Consider the following 22,776-nt stretch of genomic DNA (forward strand, 5'->3'; position numbering starts at 1 on the left):
TGAGCAGGCAAGGAAATGGGTGGGCAACTGCAGAGCATACGTGATGGGTCTTTGGGATGCATAGTGTACCTGCGTGGCAGGTAAGGGCTGTCGGTTTATGGGGGAGGCTGGGGGATTAGCACAGGGGCAGGCACGGGTTGCTTGTGGGCTGTGGCAATTGCTGTATGGGCTGAGTGTTGTCAATGTGGAGGGCAGCCATGGGAGAGGAAGCAGGTCAGTGTGGGGGACCCTCTGCCAGGAAACTCCTCAGAGAAAGGTGCTGAAGTATAAGGTGTAAATGCGGGCAACCCTCAGTGAGATACACACACACACACAGGTCTCTCTCTCTCCTCCTGCATGTTCCTCCCCCGTGGTGTGCCAGGCTGGCCTGTCAGTCTGTCACTTGTGTCTCACTGCCTCTTCTTTGTACTCCGTGCCAGCCTGACGCAGACTTTCAGAACGCCTTGCTCTTGACTCAGTGGCCTGAACGATTGCTGTTAACGTAGCTGCTCTAATCAAATGGTTGTAGTATGCGCACGTGGCATTTGACGTCTTTGTGCTGTGTGTAGCGTGAAGGCTCAATAAAAGTCTGCAGCATGTGTAACTAACTAACCGACTAACCAACTCACTGCAGGGGTGGTGCTCGTCTCCGCTCCTTTGCCTGCCCTGGGGGTGCAGCTCCGGGTGCACGACCAAGGAGGAGCCTGGGGCAGGTGTCCGAGAGACCGGGGATGGAGGTGTCCAGCGCGGAGCAGCTTGTGCCCCGTATGGCCGCAGCGCAGGCGGGGGGGGGGGGGAACACGGGACGGGACGGGGATGGAGCAAAAGGGGCGTTTGGGGAGGTGAGGAACTGGTGTGACTCGTCCCTGACGGCGGCGGGGGCAGCGTGGGGGCGACGTGTATCGGGGCAGAGGCGGTGGGGCTTGAGCGGTTTTATTTCTCCGCGCCCTCCGGGGCGCGGCGGGGGCCGGGGGCCGAGGGGCCGGCCCCTCGCTCACTGCAGGCAGGCGGGGGGGTCGGTGCCGGCCTCCGCCAGCAGCGCGTCCTGCGGGGGACAGACCGGCGTCAGACCGGCGGCCCCCCGCCCCCGGCGGCGGCGGGCCGGGGGCGGGGCCGGGGCCGGGGGCGGGGCTCACCTGCAGCGGCTCGTAGTCGGGGGCGTGGCCGCCGTAGAGCGGGTTGGGGATGGCGACGAGCGGCCGCTGGGGGCGGGGCCTGGCGGCGTGAGGCCCCGCCTCCTCCTCCTCCTCGCGGAGGTCCGCCTGGAAGGGGCGGGGCGCGGGGCGGGGTTAGCTCCGCGCGGGCGGAGCCCCCCGTCCCCGCCGCGGCGCGGTCCCTCGGGGACCCGCGGTGCCCCGCACTCCCGCCGCCTGCCCCGGCCCCGGAGAGGCCGCTGCCGCCTGCGCTCACCTGAAAATACCCGAACTGCTCCTCCCGCCGCCGCCTCTTCACGCAGTAGTAGGCGACGCCGGCGCCGGCAGCCAGCGCCAGCGCGAAGCACAGCGCTGACAGCGTCCCCGTGGCCACGGAGGCCGGCGCCACGCCGTTCACCTGCGTCGAGAAACGGGGGCCCGGTTACGGCGGAGCGACGGGATCTCCCGCACGGCCACCCTGCTGACCGTGGGCAGCCCAGCCAAAACGAGCCGTGCCGGGGGAGCAGGGAGGACGGGGCCGGTCGCGCCGTCCCTGCTCCCAGGCCTGGCGCCAGCTGTTTCGGCGCCTTTCTTCCCCGCCCGTGCCCTCGGACGCTCACCTGACCAAGATGAACGATGGGCGGTGGGATCCTCAGCGGCTCTGCAATGGCGTGAATGATGCCGTTGAAAGCTATGATGTCCCACTCCACAATCATCGTGTCATTGATCCCCTTGGCATCCTACAGCACAGGACAGAGGTGATGTCACCCAAGCGGAAAGCCTCCCTGTTGTTCCCCATCTCAAAAGAGATGCGGTGAAAACTTGCGGGGTTTTTTTGACCTCAGCCGAGGTTAAACCTACTGAGCGCTCTGTACTGTTGCCCACTGGGAGGTCTGATATATGGAGGTCGTATCCTGACTGGGACGGGATGATGGTGCCCGTTGTGAGGTTGAAGCTGAAGAGGACAACGTTGCTGGAGGACACGTGGAGCTTCAGTTCTTCTCCTGTCAGCGTCTGAAAAAGCAACAGGGAGCAGGGGTGAGAAGCGGCTGAGCTGGCTCTCACCCCTTCCCTCCTGCTGCGTGCAGCCTCTCTCCACGGCCACAAGACAGCTCAATTCATGGACAACATGACTCAAAACTACTGTGCAGAGAAGGGGGGATAGCCATCCTTAGACACAGTCAAAGCTCAACTGGAGAAGGCTCAGAGCAATCTGACCTAAATGGCTCTTCTGAGTGAGGGGCTGGACTAGAGACCGCCAGCGGTCCCCTCTGACCTAAATTCCTCCTCCTTCCCCAGACTCTATTTCACTTCACCATCATGCCAGCTTTGGCGGGCTCCTGCTCTCCTCTGGGGCTCTGATAGTTTGTTCCATGCGCCCTCGAGCGGCCGCTCATCCCTGCTTGCTTACTTCATTGTCTGCGAAGCCAGAATTCAGAGGGACAAAGAGAGTTTTGGGAGCGGAGTCATCAGACAAATAGATGAAAAAATCCAGTCCTTCTTCTGTGTCGTTGGCAAAATCGAGCAACATCTGGAAAAGATGGGAGATCTTCCCCATCAGCACACTGCCGGCAGCTCAGTGCTGTTACCTTCCCCAGCCCAGGCAAGAAAATGCCTCTGTGTTTGTATTCTCTACCCCGCATGCAGACCAAACCACCACTTCTCCCTGTTACGGCTGATCCCTCCCTCTGCCTCTTTGCCGGCTGCTGGTGTACCAGAGAACCAGGAGAGCATTGCTTACAGAATAGAAGGTGGAGAAGCGAGCGTCGTCTGCGAGCACATCAGGGAGTTTGCCGCTGCACCAATACCCATCTCCCACGAACCCATCACGGCAGGTGCAAGTCAGATCTGCGAAGGAACGCCAAGATGTGACTTGACTTGACTCGCCTATGCTGGCTCCACTGACCACCTCTCTCTTGACTTCTGGATACCACTCATCACGTTCCCTCCCGGCGCAGGCATAGGGAGAGGGGGATGTGCCTGCCGGCCCGCGCCTCATGCTCCGAGGGCAGTTCTCTGCCTGCTGCCCCGACACCCCTCTTGTGCCCAACAGGACCGACCCCAGGCAATGTGCTCGCGCCACTTACTTACCCTTCTCCCGGTAGCAGAACGCATCCCAGGTCTCACTCAGGTTGGTTCGGGAGCCGTAGTCCACGATGCCCACTCGGTTAGCCCCACAGCTGGGGTTGGGGTAGGCCGTGGGGTAGCCGGCTGTGCCATTGTCCAGCCAACCCACCAAGCACAGATGGAATCCCATCTAGCAGAGGAAAATGAATGATTAGATTACAAATAGTATCCTTGGCCCAGGTTTTCCACCCTGATGCACACTCCCATCGTGCAGCCTTATCCGACATCCCCCCCAACACCTGAAGAGTTGGGCACTGCCAGAGCTCTCGCCCCAATGTGACTGGCAAGACCCACTGGCCCTCCTGGTTTCATGGATGTAGATGGAGCAAACAGGGCCTGCCCGAGGGCATGAGACGTCACCCACCCACAAGTCATGGGCTCGCCACCGCTGGACCGGCCCCAGGGAGAAGCACTGCGTGTCCCCACCCCACGAGGCGATGGAGCTCTGCATCCCTGCCCTGACCTGCTGTGCTGCCGAGAGCTGCTGTAAAGTGGCCAGGGAAGCGCCTTCTGCGGCACAGGCCTTCTGAGCTTGCTCGTAAGTGAAGTCGTACTTTTTTCGGGGTGACTGCAGATGAAATACGCCCATAGTCTTATCTGCAAGATACCAAGGCCAGGGAGCATCAGTACGGTATGGAGAGCGAGCAGCCTCCCTGGGGCAGTGGCGTGGGTCCCCTGTGTGAGCACGGACAGCACCGCCAACGGAGGGTGCTCTGTGCTGCATGGGAGGGTGGGATGTGGACAATGCTCAAGTGAGGAGGAGGTGGGATGCAGCACGGCTTCCTCTGAGCTTCTCGCCCTCCACGAGGTAGTCAGTGCTTACTGGCAGTGTAAACCCACCAGAGGCCATCTTATGCGTCACACCGGAGCAGACAAGGACGGCTCGTCCTCCCCGTATGACATGTAGGGGAAAAGGGGAATGTGAAAACCAGACAAAGCTACAGAGACGAGTCCCCGGCCCCTTGGCTGTCCCACCGTCCAGCTCTCCCGAGGGCTGCCCTAGCCAGAAGGTGAAGGATGAGGGAGTGTGACTTCTCCATGGAACATCATCCCCGGCACTGCAGGGCTGCGCACACTCACCATGAAAGTGCAGGTCGGTGCAAATGGCCTCCCGATGGCACTGCCCGTTGTCTTCCAGGCACCGGTCCGTGGGGGGCACGGCCTCTTCCAGGCACTGGATCCCGTCACCAACGTAGCCCTGCTTGCACTCACAGCGCCGCTCATTCTGCAGCACAAAGGAAGGATGGCGTTTGTGTGAGTGCAAACACACAGATGCCAACTGGGGATCCTTGTATGCCTGTGAAGGTGGGGATGAGCCTTCAGAACGCCTCTACAGCCTGCCAGGACTATGACAGAGCTATGAAAGGCCGGATGGCCTCTGTCCTACCCCACATCCAAGCGCACACAAACCAAAAAATGTCACATTGAATCCTTGTCACATGCTGTTTGAAAGACAGCTGAGTTTTGAGGTATGGGGCTTGTGATTCTTGGACTACATCATGCTCCCCGTCCCATCTTCTGGCCTGCAGTGAGCAGCTCTGGTTCCTCTGCAAAAATGGCCGGCATTGTCCTCAAAGGACCATCCCAGAGCCCCCCAAAACAGTCCAGAAATGCCGCAACTGACACAGCTTATACCCCTTAGGCAGAGGGATGGGAAAAAATGGCCTTAGTATAAACATCAGCGGGACCTTCACCAGAGCCAGGCAGCAGACAGGGCATGGCAGCAGACCAAGGGCATGGCCCCTGCCTGGCAGTAAGGACCTGCAGGATGAGCGCAATAGCTGAGAGGACTGAAGAGGAGGGGCGGGCCTGGGGACTGCAGTAACAGGGGACACTGTCACGCCACTGTCCTCCAGCAGCCTGAAGCATCCCACAGAATCCACCCGCGCTGTTCTCCCAGGCACGCAGATCTCCCCAGACCTAGGGGACGTACTCACCGGCCCGGTGCTGATGCAGTTGGCGTGCTGGCTGCAGTCCCCGTTCCTGCCGTCCGCACACCTGTCTATGGGGTCGCAGACGTAGCCGTCACCTCCGTACCCAGAAGCACAGGCACAGGAGACGTTCACGCCAACCTGCGTGCACTGCGCATGCCTGGCGCACCCCCCGTTGTCCTGGCTGCACATGTCGATCACTGCAGGGATAAAAGCGTTAGGTTAGCTAAAACACCTTGCTAGGCGTCCTGGTGGTCTGTCTGTCTGTCCTGCCAGTTGTCACACCGATGTGGCCATCGGGAGATGGTCACCTGTTGTCTCGCTATGTTGTCTGCTTTCCCCTTCGCCCGCCGCCCAAGCCCCCTCGTGGCTCCCCCACTACCTGAGCACGTTCTCCCATCTCCTTCGTAGTGCAGGTTGCATTCACAGAGGTTGTTGGAGCGGCAGACGGCCTGGGGGTGGCACGGTGGAGAGCAGGTGGGCGTCATGACTGAAACCAGAACACACACAGGTCAGGAATGATCTAAGGGCTGCAACACAGGCATGGCTGCCACGGCCAGCCTCTGCCCCAGGCCACCTGCCCCACACTCGCCCCTCTCTCCCACTGCGCTTTTCTGCAGATGCCTTGCCCAGATACAGAGGACCGTTACTCCATCAGATACACCTCAGGCCTTCACCTCACCCTCAAGCTCTTCATGGAGCATCTCTGAGCTCAGGGACTTGTTCACGATCAAGTGGAGCTTTCCTCCTCCTCCTCCTCACCACCCCAACCCTTGTGAAATTCAACAGCAAGGGCCAGATCTCAGGATGAGCCCTGCAGCCGAGAGCTCCTTTTTGGAGATATTTCTGACTGGCTGCTTGAACAATGCAGCTACCGGGAAAGAGGCCATACGGCACCGGGTCCCAGGGAATAGTGGGTGGTGGGGCTTGGCATCCCTCACCTAGTCTGATTTCACAGCGGTCTCCAGCCCAGCCCTCGGCACAGAAGCAGAAGCCGTCGCCATGCAGTCCTCCGTTGCACACGCCATTCTCAGTACAGTTACACTCTGCGAAGAACGGACAAAACCACTGTCGCGGCACCTGCCTTGGTGGCAGTGAAAGGCCACGGGACAGCCACGTGGCAGAAACGTGGCTTGTGTGGGCAGTGCACGAGGGCAGGCACGGCAGCACGCGCGCATCCCTTCCTGTCGCCGCCAGCCCTGCAACACGCACCCTTCACAGGGGAGGGGAAGCCTCTCTGCACCCACAAACCCCCATCATTCCCCTCCCCGGGCATTTCTAGAGATGCGTTTTTTCACTCTGAGTCCCTGCAAACATACAGCCATCAAAAACATTCCTGGAGACCCTGTAAGGCCCAGCTTGGGATGGGAGGATGGGGGACTCCCTTTTCCTTCCCTTTGCATCACAGGGGCACAGGTCGCTGCTGATCATGTCCCAGGAGACGCTCCTTCTGTACAGGGTTCATCGCAACTTACTTATGGATTTGTACCCCAGCTCAAAAATACATCTTAATACTTTCTGCCCGACTGGGGCTCTCAGCTGTGCTTGACAAACGAGAAGGGGTCTTTGACCCCGCAGGCTCGGCACGGAGGCGAGGGCATTGGCAGCACGGCTGCACTGGCCACAGCTCCTGGCACGTGCCACCCAGCCTTCTCAAACTATAGGTGGATTAACGGCTGCCCGGCCAAGAGCCCAGGGAGGGATGTCCCCAGCCCCAGAAGTCTAACCCGAGTATTGTGGGGACTGGTGCGAACGTGGCAGCGCTGACTCCCGTGCCGTAGGCTGCCCAGCACCTACCTCCTCTCCAAGTAGCACCATGTGCCACAGCCACCTCTGCACAAACCCTCTGCATTGCTGCCACCCCACAGCTTCCCCCTTACCTCGGCAGTCTGCCCCATATCTGCCCGGCGCACACAGCTCGCAGCTGGTCCCAATGTAAGCCTGGCTGCAGTTGCATCTCCCCGAGCCACTGATTTTGTCTTCGCAGGTACCACGGTTACCGCACGGTGCCTCCGGCCCTCCCGGGCATGCTGCAAATGGGGCATCTTAGTGAGGCTACGGTGACAAAGTGACCCTGCGCTGGAGGGAAGCCACCCGTTGCCCCCGTGCAAAGCCTGCACACCAGGTGCCACGTGAGCTGCCACTTATGGGGTGCTCGGACCACAGACCCTGCTTGGCAGTCTGGGGAGTGAGTGCTGGGGACAGCCCATGACAATAAACCTTAGGAACAGGGGCAAGAGGGACAAATTTGGCATAGCTTCCAGCCTGGGAAGACCCTCTGCTGCAATGTGCTGAGGCTGTGCTGGCCCGCCCCACGGTAACCTGGCAGGAGACTCATCCAAGAACACAAAAGCTGCCCACGCACAAAGCGCAGAGGGCAGATGCCAGGGAATGGTTGAGCATCGGCAACATCTAGGGGTGAGTGACGTGTCTGACAGCCCCCCCCCAGCAGCCCTGTGCCCAGGGCTCTCCGTGGGGACAAGGGCTTCTCCAAGGAAAGAGAATTCCCCGTTACGATACCATACACGCGCGCTCCCGGGGATCATTCCCTGCAGCCTCTACGGACTGTAGCTCCCTGCCTGAGGTTTTGCCCACCCTTGTCCAGGGAAGCACGTTCACGGACGCCAGACGTCTGCGCTGAACCACTAATGCCGTCTTCCCACAAGAGAAAGGGCCGGGGTGGGAAAGGGTCGCGCGGCTCCTTACCCTGACAGTCACGGCCATAGTGGTTCGCACAGCACTGAGGGACCCACTGGGTGGAAACGCAGCTCCTCTTGCAGCCTCGTTTCAGAGGCCCCCTGGAAGAGAAGTGTCTTCTGAAGGGGTCCCACGGGGAGGGTGGCCAGGATGGCCGCAACAGAGAGTTGCGGTGAAACAGAAAAGTGTTTCTCAACAGGTGGTTTCCGTAATAGTAGCAGCGCCTGGTTTCCCCCTGTGAGGAAACAGGCAAAACACAGAGTTTGCCACATTGGTCACTGACGTCTCACCTTGACTTTTCTTCTGCCACTCATTCAGTTTTATGAGAAGTAACAGAGGCTTCCTAACATGCGACGGGGCTGGTGGCAGAGGAGCTACGGATGTACCTCAGGGACACGCCAGAAGCCCGGCAGAGAGACACAACGGGCGATGCAGTGAGAGTGGGGTACAACCACTGCCCCCCAAGTCTGCTCACCACCTGACCCCTGGTCCATCTTCAGCGGCCAGGCCAAGCTCTTTTGCTATAAATCACCCAGGGAAGCCCCCAGTGTTGCTGCAGGGACCACTGCAGCCGCTGTCACCCGTATACGGATTGACTAAGCAAAGACCAGTGGAGACCCTGACCCCATGTTGCCCAGCCCAGCTCCTGCCCTACAGGACCACGAGACTTGGGGCCAGGCATGGGCAATGCGACCGCGTCAAGGGACTCGTCACGTGCAGGCGTGCCTTCATTTTGCTGCTAAAACACGAGGGGCATGTGGGTATTGTCATCAGCCCTGTAACAGGCCTCCTCGGTGACAAAGCTGTGAGCTTTACCCGTTGAACGGAGCCAGCAGGGCAGGGTGGCTCAAAGCCACAGAGTCCGCAGCTCTCTGTAGATCCCTGTGGAGGGGAGAAAGAAACCTCACAACAACTCAATATGTGCTTCTGCCTCTCTCGGCTGCTCGGAGCTTTGCCGAGGAAAAGCAGCAAGCCCTCCTGACATCCCTCTTCCCAGGCATGGGGCTCAACAGGTGGCACAGATCCTCATCGGCCTCATCGCAAGTGCTCACCTGCAGCTCAACAAAGCTGAACTCATCACACCGAGATCCCAGATCCGGTGGCTCCAACAGCCTATCGATGCCATAAGCAATGCCCCCATTGAATTCCATGTGCCTCTGGATGATGGTGGCATCGCCGTTCCCCACCAGCAGCTCCCCCTACCAGAGGAAGAAAGCAACTTGTGATCCTGGCACACCCCGCATCCTGGCTGCACCACCCAAAAATTGCCCTTTTTGGCTGCCACGACTTCTCAACCACCCCAAAAACTCTCAAAAAATCTCTGTGCTCATGTCCTTGACCACCTTTCCTGATTGCCACTTTTCACGGCCATCTCTCCTAAGAAATAGCCTCTATCCATGCAACACGTGCCCTGTAAAGGTCATGGCAGCATGCGGTCGGCTTTGCAACCTGGTCGTCGTGACGCGCGTGTGCAGGTACCACATGCCTCCACGCTTCCCTCCCCGCTGGCCACAGAGTCTGGAGCCTCTCTACAGGCTCAGCTGTAGCCAGGGGAATGGGGTGTCTCAGCCTGCAAGCACCCCAACTCTGTGTTCACTTTCTGCCGGTGACCAAGAGGGAGCATCGGTTGCCCCGTGGCTATGCCCAGGGACACTTGCTCAGTGGAAAGTTGAGCCCAGCATTGCCATCACTCACCACGTGGGTTTTGCTGCAGCTGAACGAGACAGCGGAGCCGTGCATGGTCCGTATGGATTCAACTTGGGGCACATTACCAGCAACAATCTAAGAGGGGAAAAAGAAATACGTGAAGGGAGAGACAGGCAAAACTGGCAGTTCATACTTCTAACGGGATGCTGCCTGGTGAGGACAGGGGTCGGCAGCCACGCTGAGAGGGAGTGTGATGTGGCAGCACGTGAAGGCGGTGTGGGTGGAACGGTGTTAACTATGCCGGGTTAGTCCCAGATTCCTGAACCACTAGTGAGACACCAGCATGCGTGAGCAGGCCCTGGTTTTGCTCAGCTGGACTCTTCCTTTGTTCACCACCCCTATGGACAAAAGCCTGTTTACGAGCCTTGTGATGGCACTCTGGCGGTGATGTGGCCTCTCCAAGAAGCTGATGACAGAAGGTTTCAGCTCAGCCACGCTGCACCAGAGGTTCATGATGAAGCCGTAGCTGCCTCAAATGCTCAAACAGCTTTGGGTCTTCTCAAGACAACTAATATGCTGTATGTTCTACAGCAGCAAAATATTTGGTAAGGTCGCTCTGTCGTAACCACAGGCAGGCGGTGGCACCACACGTGGCCTCAGGAGGTATAACCCCGTTTGTTGTCACTTTTACCTTTGTGTCCCTGATCATGTGTGCTTTGAGGTAGGAGGCCAGCACGTCCCGATGCTCTCTGCGGTACAGCCACTTCTGCCTTTTCTCTGAGAGGGCGTTAAACGCAGCATCTGTGGGCCACAGCATGGTGAAGGGTCTATGCCGGGGGTCATTAACCAGTGGCAGCAGCTCCGCGTCCTGTCCGAGATAAGACGGGATACAAAGAAAAAGCCACAAGCCAAAAGTAAACGTGCACACGTACACACCACCTCCCCACAGAGCAGCAGGGGTCAGGTCGCTCACCTGCAGCAGCTTGCTATAAATGGTGTACCCAAAGGCCTCTGCCACTTGCGTGATATTTTGCTGCAGAGGGAAGAAAGCAAACAAGTGTCACTAAGAGGTCCCCCTCCAGGACTTGGAGCAGCAGTGCAGGGGAGAAACCAGACGGTTAACAACTACAGTAGCTAAACACAAGTCTCTCTCTGTCATCATCACACTGATGGATTTGGCCTGGCGAGCGCTGGCATTCAGCAGCCGCCACTCTTCTGATTCATCCTGGGTAGACACCGCTATGGCAAGAGCTGGGATGAATTTCAGCACTCCGTTGTGCTGTACAGAAAATGTGTTATCTTCTGTAAAACGCAGGATCTATAAGCTCCTAGCGCTTGTTTGAGGAGCAGCGGAGAGACGTTGGCAATCTCACGCTGCAGTCTGCTCTGCAGTGGAAAAGGAGTGCGATGGTTGGCATGGGACGTGATCCCCCTACCTACATCCAGTACTCTTGTTCCCTAGTGATGGATAAGGCTCCCTCTGTCCCAAATATGGCTATGCCACAAATGCGGTCACCTTCACAAGCCCAATCTGTGCCCTCAGACAAGCCCTACACAGGTAGGAACAGGGAGGAAGAGCACCCCACGTGGCCTTGGGCTGAGGGCTTATCAGGGCACAGTCACGGCTTCAGCCTTACCCGTGAGATCTTTAAGGAAACGTTACGGTCCACCAGATCACTTGGAATGAGGATCTTGTTGATAAAATGAATGACGCCGTTCACGCCGATGATGTCACTCACAACCACTTTGGCTTCCTCATTGAGATAGATGCTATTCTGAGAGAGAAGGGATGCGATGAGGTATTCACATCCACGGCACCGCCCTGTGACCCGTCTGCAGGCCTAGGCAAGTCACTTGCCACAGCCACAGTGGCCTTCAAATGACGGCAAAAGTGACATCCTGACAAGTGTGACAGGGAAGGGAACTGTGGCAGAGAACTACCTCTTTCGCTGTGATCTTTATTTTGTGACCAGATAAAGACGTAAGGGACTCCTGGGCTTCCAGGTCACTGGACAGCAGTTTCTGGCAACCCACCATATGGTAGCGAAGCAGGTCCCGGAGGAGACCTCTGCTCCTCCACTCCTCAAACTACAGATGGAAAACAAGAACGAGGTCACACTGGGGTACTTCGCCTTGCAGGCGAGGCCCCCAGACCCAATGAGGGAGACTTGGATTGCCCAAGCCCCCTCTGACCCATCCCTGCAGGAAAGCCAGTCCCCCCAAAACACGGTGAATGTACAAAACCATTTCAGAGCTTTGGGAAATTTCAACCAGCTTGGCAAAACCAGCATTCAGGTCCCTCGATGGAGGACAAATGACCACATAGGCCTTGAGGAAGTGACACCCGGGATATGCAGTCGTTGGGAATTGTTCCTTTATTGGGTGTATGGGGGGGCCCCATGAGAAAACCGTTGGGACTAGCGATGTGAAGCTGCACAACAGGACTTGTCAGTGATGGTATTAAGATAGTCCATTACGTTGACACCAAAAAGCTGTTGGTTAAGAACCTGGTTCACAGAGTCATGAATAAGGATCTCTCCTCCCTCAGGTCTCCACTTGCCCCAAACATCCCACTGTTGGGACTAGAAGGAAGGGACTAATGGAAGTGGAATGGCAGGGCCTGGGGCACAGAGAAGGAATAAGAAGTCTTTGTCACAGATGCCTTGAAGCCTTGCTGTTACCAGCCCCTAACAGCCAGGGGCAACGAAAGTCACCACGCATCACTGATTTGGCACAGTGCCTCTGAGGACCGTGAGACAGTCTCCAGTAAGGGTCTCCTTACAACAGGAGCCACGTCCACCCCTGCCCAGACTGTCTCTGCGGTGAGTCCGCCTCCAAACCTCTGCTCTTACACTGATGGAGAATGGGGGATGCCTTCAACCCTTTGCAGTGCAGCCCCTTTGCCTCAATTTACTGGACAGAACAGCCCCAGAGGGTACGTTGCCACAACTGGAGCTTGCCAAACACCTGACAGTGCTTGGGATGGGAGGACACTTACCTTTGTGGTGTTGCCTATGAAATCTGCCCGTGGGACAAAGACAGTGAAAGGCCCTGCCCCGTTGAGCTCCTTGATGTTTTCCGCCTGTGGTAGAAGAGCATTTGTGGGAAGGGAAACAGAAAACATAGTTCCAGTTAGCAAGACCCTTTGCAGAAAACCCTAAGTGGGATTTACTACACAGAGACAAGCTGTTTGTCACCAACCAGTATCATCTTAAAGAACACGGATGCGTCTTCGATCCTTCCGAGCTCCTTGAACAGAGAGAAACAGCTGGTGTTAGCAAAGTCCCTTCCACTTGTTCCTCACCAGTCAGCACGGTGACCTGTGCTTCCACTCCAGGTCATTCTCCCACCCCAACGAGACACTGGTTCTCCTGACACACCATAGTGATCTTTCCCTCCCTCCCTTCCCAGCACTGTGGGCATGGAAGATGTGGAGGTTACAAAGCAGGCAGTGACTTCTACCTGGACCATTTACATCAAGGATGCTGCAGGATGAAGCAGACAGAGAGATGAAAGCTGGTTGCTTCTGCAGCAGCTGTCTCATAGGTTTAACTGCCCCTGTGCTCATGGGACACCTCAACTGCTTCACAATCTCTCCACTTTAACCTTGCAGCGCTGCCACTACCAGTTCTGGGATGCTGTCCAGAGTGGCAGACATAGCCTTGGCAGGGCAAACTCCCTCTCCTTACCACACTAACTTCCAGTAAGAGCAGAAGCACAGAACCGAGTCCATCTCTTTTCTCCTGGCTCTGCTGTAGGGATGACAGCTTTTATTTGCCACTACCAGAAAAGGTCACCGGTTTGCCCAAGGACAGCTGCTGTATTGGCAACAGAGCCAGAGATAGACTGCTGCCCTCCAGACTGGATCCCAAGTCCTGGCATGGCCACAGGGTACAGCTGCCCTGATCCCACAGACTAGGAGAAGTGGGTTCCCTTGGGGAAAAAAAATAAATCACTCCCATTTGCTTATAACATTGAGAAAACAGCACCCTGGAGGTATGGCCAACGTTGCTGACAGAGCAGCAGTGTTCACACCATGACTCCCTTTGGAGCAGTCACTTTACTGTGACTGTCTCCCACAAGCTGGCACACCAAATACACCTACAGTTTATGGATAGTTTGCCTCAAAGCACCTGTCTCCACTCCTACACCACACAAGTGTCAATATGACACTACAGATCTGCTCACCTGCAGCTTACGCTTGGAGGGGAGGGAGCCGTTTGCTGCAGGGCAGGGGCCCGAACACAAAAGAAAGATGCTGCGCATGCTTCTCACCTGATACACTTTGCCATGGCAGGTGAAGCCATCTCCGATACTGTGCCAAGAGCAGGAGCAGTTTCGAGTGCCAGGGCCCGTGTACTTGCAGAGCCCAAATGGACTACAGCCTCCGTTGTTCTAGCAAGAAAAGCAAAAGGCTTGCACGGAGGGGCGTCACCAACAGCTTGAATGGCCACTTGCATGCAGGAGCTGCTAACTACATCCAGCCCAGTGAAAAGGAAACCATTCCTCCCACCTGCCTAGTGCCTTAGAATAAACCTCACCCAAATCCTCAAGGGCTTTTCAGCACCAAATCCTCCCATGAAACAAGACTTTCGCACCTTACTTTGGAACCCAGAGTGATGACAAAAGCCATGATGCAGAGAGACATTTTGACATGGCAGCGATGCCGTGACCACAGATTACTCTTAAGCTTTTGAGCATGTCCCACACAAAATGGATGTAGAGAAAGAAACCCAGATGCCTCCAACCCTATGTCACTGTTTCCACACTGCTTCTCCCACAAGAGGGAGTGCCAGCCGGCCCACATACTCGCAGGTCATTGTGAGAGGCAATGGAAACCAAACACACCAGGAAATCCCTTCGGTATGTGAAAAGGCAACACAGCCAGCTCTAAATGAGCAGGCTAACCCTGTTCTTGCTGTTAACTGTTGGGAGAAAGGAACGCTTCAAGGCTGTGGCCTTCACCTCTGGTAACAGCAAAACGCAGACGTACCTGTTCACACAAGTTGATGGGGTTGCACTGGCTCACGCCATTCCCACTGTAACCAGGAAGACAGTTGCAGGCAACCTGGAGGGAGAACAGATGCTCTGTCTGAAACCTGGACCCAGTAAAGAAAATACACAATGGCTGAGCTGGGTGGAAAGTCTGTGGTATAGCACTCATTGCTATTCATGAATAACCATGCTTGTGTCGACAACAAACATAACCTGAGACTGCGTCCAGCCTCTAGCCAACAGAAGGCATCTGCTTTCAAGGAAACAGCAATCTTTTCATGCCCTTCCCAGGCAACTTTTCTATGTGGAAAGTAATAAACATGAGGCAGAGCATTGCAATGGAAAGGATTGTCTCTAAGAAAATTACACAGCTGTGACAACCTCCATAATAACGTTGCCCTGACATCCATCTTATATACTCACCTTTCTTGGGCCTGTTTTAATGCACTCTGCGTTGGTGTGGCAGCCCCCGTTGCTTTCGAGACAGAGATCAATTTCTGCGGCAAAACAATAAGGCCACATTATTGCTGAGGGCTGCTCAAGGCAGCTGGGAATTAGTGACCCAAAGAGGTACTGGGAAAGCAACAGAGAGGACCTTCCCAGCTTGGGAAACATTTTGGTGGAAAAGTGACTTGTGATAGCAAAGGAAAAGGGTACAACTGCAAGTTCTACTGCCGCATGTGGGTCTCAGTTGTAATAAATCTGCCCACAGAAAATCCCACGCCTGCCTGGGTGTGCTTTAAAGGATATGAGAGGACTGGACTCTCCCACAGCTCCATCCTCACATTGGAGCACCACTGTGGGAGACTGCCCTCACCCTCTGTCTCTGGACCTCTCCATGACAGGCATCAGGGCAAGAAACCTCTCAGGGCTCTTTTGGTTTGAGACCAAAACACTGGTCTGAGGCCATCCAGCGAGACAGGTGCCAAGGGCAGTGTGGGCTCTCTGCCCAGTTTTGGGTGGCACTGTGCTGGGACAGTGATGACCACTTCACTAAACAAGACCTGGGAGAATGCTGGGCACATAACTACAGGCATGTATGTACACACATACACGTATGTGTGCATACACCTCAACAAAAACCAGAACGACGGTTGAATCAAGATCAACCAGCAATTACTTGCTTTGAAATAATCACTGCATGAACAAAGTGAAAGGACAATTCAGTTATTCAACATTTCAACTTGCAATTTTAATGCTTTTAGTCTGAAATTCCCCTTTGCATGGATGATGCCTCACCACTATCACCAAAACATGCACTGAGCACTCACCCATGCAGAGCGTCCCATCTCCAGCATAGCCTTCCTTACAGACACAGGTTCTCTCTCCTGGGGACACTTTAGTACATACAGCGTGTATGGAGCAGCCACCATGATCGATAGTGCATGGATCTATTTCTGTGACCCCAAACAAGAGAAGCAGAATCAGCTCAGAGCATCTAGGAAAGATGAACTGTGCCAGAATGATCATCTATCCTAACAAAAATCACAACATCTTATTAAAACCCCTTAGTTTCTCGATGAAACTGTAGGTCCTTTAAAGGCGTGGGGCCTCATCCACATCTGAGAGAGGCCAGTCCAAAAGTCATGCTGAGCTTAGGTAACCGCAAATTGGACTAAGAATTCTTTCCATCACAACATTTGCTCACTGAGGACTAATGAATAGACGAGAAAAAAATATTTTCCTGCATGACGTAAATTATTTTTTTGCTCCCCCCGCCCCCCATTTTCAAACAAGGGCAATACTGAAAAGAAACTGTGATGTCTACCAGTATTATGACTGTTATAGTTTTATCACTGTGAGTTCTTTTTCTTGTCTGTTTGCTTTTCACATAGACTGTGTTTGTATGTAGCTCTACAGCAGTATCCCAAAATCCTACCTTATTTTGCCACAACTGCTGCACTGCTTCTACCTGATTTTGGCATGGCCAGCAAATAGGAGGAGCACAAAATTCTAGGGAATTGAAGCACCCATATTCCAGGGATTCATGGCCGAAATTGTTGTATCTTTGTATCAGAACTAATACAACCCATTCATGTGCATCTCTCTCCACAAACAATAAGAACTGCCCTGCTACACTTGCCTGCCTTTTTATCCCTCTCTTGCAGGCTCTATAAATATCAAGAGCATCCTGTGTAAAGCTCTGGACTGGAAAACATCTCTACCAGAGCATGGCAGAGTTTATGGCGGATGGCTGAGACAAAAAGGATTTGAATGATCTTTCCCCTGGCAACATCATGCCATTTATTTCACAAACAAACCCCTTGTCTTTGCATAGCTTCAACAGGTGTTTGCCAGCCTTGAACCTTGCCCACACTTGCTGGACATACCTGTGCAATGGGTCCCATTCCCTGTGTATCCAGCAGAGCAGAAGCACGTAGGTGGGGAATCTGCGGAACTATTGAGGCAGCTGAAACAAGAAAGGGGTAAAGAATCACTGACGACACCTCCTGATTTACTCGGCCCCTGGGAAACACTATCCAAGTCTGGCATATGCAAGTTAGAGACCACAATGACCACAGGAGGAACATGCCTGAAGTTGCTGTGTATTTCTTTACAGCACAATATTCAAGTCACGCTGGCCAGGGAGCTGGCATCCAGGCACAGGTTTCACACCTCGCACAGTGCACCTTCACCATGCCCACGTGCTTCTGCATAGTACAATGCAGATGGTTGGGTCATGGTACCGCAAAATAGGAGACTAGATCACGGATGGAGAAGGCAGCAAGAGGGAGTCATCGCAGCCCATCAGCCTATTTAATTCCTTGGCAGGGGCAGGCGAGGCAGAAAGGGCTTGTAAATGGGTAGTTGATTTGCTCCATGAATAAGGCCAGACTTGGAGTACCTTGGAGTATCTGCTTTCTCCCATCCACACATGCAGAAGGAACTTGGAAAGAATTTATGCTCAGACAGACAAAATCCTTAGGGAAACTGGATGCAGCTTAGCACCAAAGAGAGTTCCCAGAACGGAACTGACATTTATGCATCTTTAATGAGTAGGCACCTTCTCCCAGCCCTCTGCGAAGCCCTAAACACAGAATCACCTCTATGTAAAACACATACAAACTCACACGGCTTTCTCAGAATGACCCAGCCCCTTGTCTCTACTTACTTGGCCATTTGATGGCAAGTGTTATTGCATAAGTCAATCTCAATTCCTGCAAGAGAAAACACAAACGTGACTTGGCATTTTCAATTTAGCACTTGCTGGGGCCATTTCTGCCATCTAGAGTAAAGGACCCTGCAAACAGCCTCACTGCCACACTTGTGGTGCCCTGACTGATGATGGGACACACCAGCAGTTATGCTAACTCTCCTGTCCTACATGGCAGCAGGAAAACGTCATGGGATTTATGTTTTGGCACTTTGCAATGGAGTGAATTTGATGTTCTCTGTCTGAGCTAATGGTTCAATTTGATCCCATCTGCATGGCCTCCACACTGCTAGGAATGAAACAAGGACTAAAACCTTGTTAATCCAGACATACAGGGCCATTTGGCTTTGCCTCTTTCGAAGCAAAAAGATGAAATTTTTCATGCTTTACATTTACACTAGACAGGACAGCTCGACTCATTTTCCATTTCTAAATGCCCCCAAAACATTTGACTTCACTACAAAATCAATCTTTGTGTGCAAACTTTTAATATCCCAAAGTGTTTAGAAGCTCAGGTTCCTCCCCACCCCAATGGTAATCATAATCCCAAATCCCAGGAACAAACATCTCCAACATATTACTTTGACATACAATGACAGATATATTGAGAACTGCAGACCATGGCCTGAGCTCACCTAAATCAATGCATCTGTAAGCAGAAAAAGCAACTCAGCAGACATATTGGAGCCCTTCAGAGGCTTCAAAACAAGCCCTGCCACCTTCTTAGGCAAGTAACAGGAGTCATGGTCAACCCAATCTAGCTGGGAGCTTCCATCTCTCTCTCCCAGGGCAAGGGGCTGTTCCTGAGGTGCCTCAAATCTCAGCAGAGATGGAAGCAGGGGTTACGCTTTTCTCTATATGAATTTCACCCAAATAACTCGAGAGCTCATGTGCTGTTGGGGAAGTCACACCACATATGCAGCTTATGTGCAGGAATGAGCTAGCGCAGTCTGATAAGCTTTCGGGGGGGTGCAAAGTACATGCGACTGTGGTCACCTTGCTCAGCTAACACAGAATTGCTCTGGCAACTGAAGACGATCACGTAGATTTCTCTGCCAAAAAGGGAATATTGCACCATTGGCCCCTTCACACTCACGTACTTTCTTGGCAGGTAGGGCCCTTCCACCCTGGGAAACACTGGCAGCTCCCGTCCCCTTGCAGTCCGTCGTTACATATGCCGTTGTCGCAGGCACATTCTGCAGGGGAAATACAAACACTCATCACTGTCAAACCGGCCAGGTCTCACAAGCAGAGTCCTGCTGCCATTTCGCTGGCTGCTCTGTTCCTAATCCAACGCATCAAACTGCCATAAAGAAAATGTCACAGGAGTATCAGCTCTTGTTCCCTCACTACTGGGCCAAAAAGCCCAGGAATAGACCACCCACCTCTACTTTCCGTAGTTTGGGTAGCAGCAAGATGAGCGGCATAGCACAGTCAGTCATGCCTTGGTTTGAGGATGAAAAATGGGGCCACTCCTCTGGCTGACCACAAGTGCTCACTCCCGCTGTCCTCTCGGTGGCCTGCCAGCTGTTTCCCTGGTTTCCCTGTCTCAGAGGTCTTGGGACATTACTTCCCTCCCACGACCCCTCCCGAGAGCTGAGACGTGGCCACTTTCTCCCCTTGCAAGCAGGATGGTAGCAACAAGCTGCAACAGCCATCAGTGTCACCTGATTTGCAGTCAGCTCCGTATCGGCCCACTTCACACATTTCACAGGCAGTGCCGTGGAAACCCTCCAGGCATCGGCACTCTCCGCTGCCCTCGATGCCGTCCTGGCATTCCCCGTTCCCAGAGCACCACTGTCCTGGCTTTCCTGGGCACATATCGCACATGTGTCCGTAGTAGCCGGGGCAGCAGACGGACCTCTGGAGAACAACAAGAACAAGTTGGGTTAAGCCATCTTGTGCAGCACAGACAAGGTACAGCTTTATTGTGGAAGCTACTCTATTCCTTTAACTATGCGATAGCCATGATTTCTGACAACGCATGAAAGGGCCAGATGTGCGCAGGTAGGACAGAGTGAACCCCCTAAAGTGGGGTGCTCTGTTGCCCAGAACTTCATGCAAAGGTTGGCACTGCCCTTGAGCAACACTGGCCATTTAGTGAGCAATGCAAATGTTCAGTCCTGCGCCCACCCAGCCTATCTCCTGCCTGTGTCCCTAGGGTGTCCCACCAGTAAGATACTCTGTTGGTCAGAAAGAGGCTCTGCCACAAGGTGATTTGGTTCAGAAGGCTGATTTAACTGCTTTCACTTCTTTCTGCATCTACCCATGGAGGGAGGAAACCATGGTGGGACCAAGTTGGACAGTACAGATGAAGAGAAACATTGTCTAATGAAGGGATGCAGAAGTGCCCGGTGAGGTACAAGTGCTGACTGAAGCTCTGCATGCGAGTACTGTATGTCCAACTCCCTCTCTCCTTTCTCCTCAATCTCCCATTCCCACTAAACTTTCCAGGGAGATGCTTCAATACCTATAAGAGCTCAAATTCACACAAGTCTTTCTTTTACCATTTCCTCTTCAAATGTTTTCCCCAACCACGCATTTTCACAAAACTGGTAGGGGCCATAACAGCTGCGAGACCTTCTGCTCCTCCCTTTGGTTCGGCTCCAATTAGTCATCAGTTATTTGGGAAGGCACATGCACAAGCAAAATACCATCATTCATGCCTCATTTCCTTAGGAAACCAGACTACAAATGTTCAACTCCTTCTCTTCCTCTGCAGGACAAAACCCAAAGCAACAATACCAAAACAGCAGACCACAATCCATCACTGTGCAGACATTTCCGCAGGTTAGTTTTTTCTCCAGTGCCCTCTATCTCCAGGATGGAGAGCGACTGCCAGACAAGCCCAGTCTCAGCTACACAATGACACAAACGCAGCCAGGACCTCAGCACAGGCTGTATTTCCATGGCTGTATTTCTAATACCCATCTTGCTTTTGTCAGAATGAATGCAAGGCAAATGTTTTTCTTACTAGAGAAACTTTTGCACAGGTGAAATGGCAGCCAAGTATTCCCGTATCTGCAGAGCGTAATTCACAGCGAGCGAGATTCTTGCTTCCTGGAAATTCCTGCAGATATAATTAACACAGATACAGGTAGAAGATATTACAATATTTAGACAAACATTGTACATTTTGGCGCATATGGCAGTGTTCTTGCCTAACAGAGGAATTGTGCTTTTTATCTTACAGGAACAGCCCTAAAAATTTGGACTATCCAGAGCTGAGACCAATAAGGCATCTCTAGACATGAGGTCACCACACAGAGTCTATTTTGCGACCTGCCAAATCCATGGTATACATGTCAGTATGAATACTGGGAAAAAGCAACTGGAAAATTTTTGGCATAAAGTAATGAAGCCTAAGAAGCCAGATGTGGCTGCTAGGGAATTCATAGCCAGCACGCAGATGACATGTTTAGCCGTTTTCCTCTCTGGAAATGTTCGTCACTCACTCACAAACAAGCTGCAGGCCCGACCAGCCCATCCGTGTGAACAAACCAATGGTCCAGGCTGGGAAATTGCTGTTGGCACCCCTAAACAGGCTTTCCTTGATGATAATGTCAAAAGAGTAAAAGATGAAAAAAAGACATCTCTTCTTCCCTGCTAAGGGGGGAAACTCCTCACACTGCGTGCTCTAAAGTTCTCCTGAAATTCAGGCAAAGCCTGGTGCCAGCTCTGTAAGGAGCCTCATGATTTACATTTGTGTTTTTCCTGTGTAAGCCTCCCTTGGTTTCTTCTTCCTCTTACAAACCTTGCTAATGAATGAGCCACAGAGGACTCAAGGGCACATTTTTTCAGGTATTGAGATGACATCTGTAGAGCAGTAAAAGGACATCAAAGCAGTATCTGCAAACCATCTGTGAGATGTCACATGAATGAAAGACTTACCACAAGAACTGATCCAGGAGGACACTTGATCCCCTTCTCACACTTGCCGCATCTTGACTAGGGCACAGAGAACAGGACAAGTCACATGTGTGCCCTCTACCAACGTCACACCAAGACACTAATCTTGATTACAAATGGTGCTGTACAGGCTGCTGGCTGGGACAAAGACAAAGATATATTTATCTCTGTGGCTCAAAACACCAAAAGACGGAAAATCATGATGCATGATCCTCAGGTCCCGGCTGCTATCAAAGGCTTCACACAAGGTCTTATTCCTGTACTCCAGTGGTGTACACAAGGTCTTACTTCTGCACTCCAGAGACTGTACCACAAAACAAACCAGAAGAGATCACATGCTACACCTTTCCTGAGATCCTAAGCTGGGATAGGGCTTTCTGTAGGCCTGAAGTTCCTTCATGCAAGGCTGCAGATACTTTTTTTCTGATCTGTAACAAAGCAGGCATACCTCAGTCTGACCCTGCAGTCTTCAGATGGCCAAGAGCCACAAGATACATGTGGCCTTTGGCCATGACTCCCAGGCGGACCACAGCATTTCCTAGGGGCCTTGTGGTCATGCCATGCAAGAACTGGGCTGGATTCTCCTTCCACAGCTGAGTATCTGCGAGTCCCTGCACCAGCCTGCCCCACGGCTGGCACTGTGAGGGAGCCCCAGCAAGTGAACTGAACGTGATCTGCACAAGAGCTGCAGATCTGCTGCATTAGAAGCACAGAGTCTGAGGCTAGGAGGTGCCAAGTCTCCAGGATGTCCCATTTCACATGACGCTCATCTGGGGTCAGACCACAAGCTACTGTCTCATCCACGTGGAAGAGACAAGGTAGGTTGTCTCCTATTCATCAGTTTGGTTCAGCAGGTGGGGAAACCCTGTGAAATGGTGGTCAGCTCCTCGGTAATCACCATTACCTTTTGTATGGTGGTGGTATTGGCAGTGCAACGATTCTTCTGTATCTGGAGGACCTGTGAAACCCCGATCAGCATGCCATTCTTCGTCTCAAGAAATTTTCCATCCAAAGGAATATTATTGACAAAGTTCTGCAAAGGAGAAGAAAATGGCTGATACGATAACCTTTGACTCCTCTTGCATGGATTGTGTAACAGTTGTCAGACAGTCACAGTAAACTTGTGAGGGTGTGCAAAACAGAAATGGATGTATCCAGCCACCAGCCTTAGAAAGTGATAGGTCAAGCCAGATCTTCAAATGGC

General features: G+C 53.5%; 1 protein-coding gene across 3 annotated transcripts in view; it reads right to left on the reverse strand.

Annotated features, from left to right (window-relative positions):
• Positions 1-896: 896 nt before the first annotated feature.
• STAB1 (stabilin 1) overlaps positions 897-22,776 on the reverse strand; it is a 61,702-nt gene continuing 39,822 nt past the window's right edge. For all 3 annotated transcript variants that reach the window (XM_041118817.1, XM_041118818.1, XM_041118819.1), the window contains 35 exons: positions 22,477-22,605; positions 21,555-21,611; positions 20,638-20,733; positions 19,331-19,526; positions 18,764-18,859; positions 17,622-17,667; positions 16,840-16,919; positions 15,781-15,906; positions 14,933-15,006; positions 14,508-14,582; positions 13,790-13,909; positions 12,716-12,763; positions 12,513-12,596; positions 11,456-11,602; positions 11,152-11,289; positions 10,488-10,547; positions 10,206-10,382; positions 9,563-9,649; positions 8,920-9,066; positions 8,684-8,749; positions 7,877-8,102; positions 7,051-7,200; positions 6,112-6,216; positions 5,553-5,660; positions 5,177-5,370; positions 4,320-4,464; positions 3,703-3,836; positions 3,204-3,369; positions 2,854-2,960; positions 2,524-2,643; positions 1,974-2,126; positions 1,733-1,852; positions 1,390-1,530; positions 1,116-1,241; positions 897-1,024 (listed from right to left, as the gene is read on the reverse strand). In XM_041118817.1, coding sequence (XP_040974751.1) covers positions 974-1,024; positions 1,116-1,241; positions 1,390-1,530; positions 1,733-1,852; positions 1,974-2,126; positions 2,524-2,643; positions 2,854-2,960; positions 3,204-3,369; positions 3,703-3,836; positions 4,320-4,464; positions 5,177-5,370; positions 5,553-5,660; positions 6,112-6,216; positions 7,051-7,200; positions 7,877-8,102; positions 8,684-8,749; positions 8,920-9,066; positions 9,563-9,649; positions 10,206-10,382; positions 10,488-10,547; positions 11,152-11,289; positions 11,456-11,602; positions 12,513-12,596; positions 12,716-12,763; positions 13,790-13,909; positions 14,508-14,582; positions 14,933-15,006; positions 15,781-15,906; positions 16,840-16,919; positions 17,622-17,667; positions 18,764-18,859; positions 19,331-19,526; positions 20,638-20,733; positions 21,555-21,611; positions 22,477-22,605 — 4,095 coding nt within the window. In that variant the 3' untranslated portion in view covers positions 897-973. The remainder of the gene's footprint in view (positions 1,025-1,115; positions 1,242-1,389; positions 1,531-1,732; positions 1,853-1,973; positions 2,127-2,523; positions 2,644-2,853; positions 2,961-3,203; positions 3,370-3,702; positions 3,837-4,319; positions 4,465-5,176; positions 5,371-5,552; positions 5,661-6,111; positions 6,217-7,050; positions 7,201-7,876; positions 8,103-8,683; positions 8,750-8,919; positions 9,067-9,562; positions 9,650-10,205; positions 10,383-10,487; positions 10,548-11,151; positions 11,290-11,455; positions 11,603-12,512; positions 12,597-12,715; positions 12,764-13,789; positions 13,910-14,507; positions 14,583-14,932; positions 15,007-15,780; positions 15,907-16,839; positions 16,920-17,621; positions 17,668-18,763; positions 18,860-19,330; positions 19,527-20,637; positions 20,734-21,554; positions 21,612-22,476; positions 22,606-22,776) is intronic.

The sequence above is a fragment of the Aquila chrysaetos genome, chromosome 20, assembly GCF_900496995.4.
Source record: "Aquila chrysaetos chrysaetos chromosome 20, bAquChr1.4, whole genome shotgun sequence".
Taxonomy (NCBI): Eukaryota; Metazoa; Chordata; class Aves; order Accipitriformes; family Accipitridae; genus Aquila; species Aquila chrysaetos.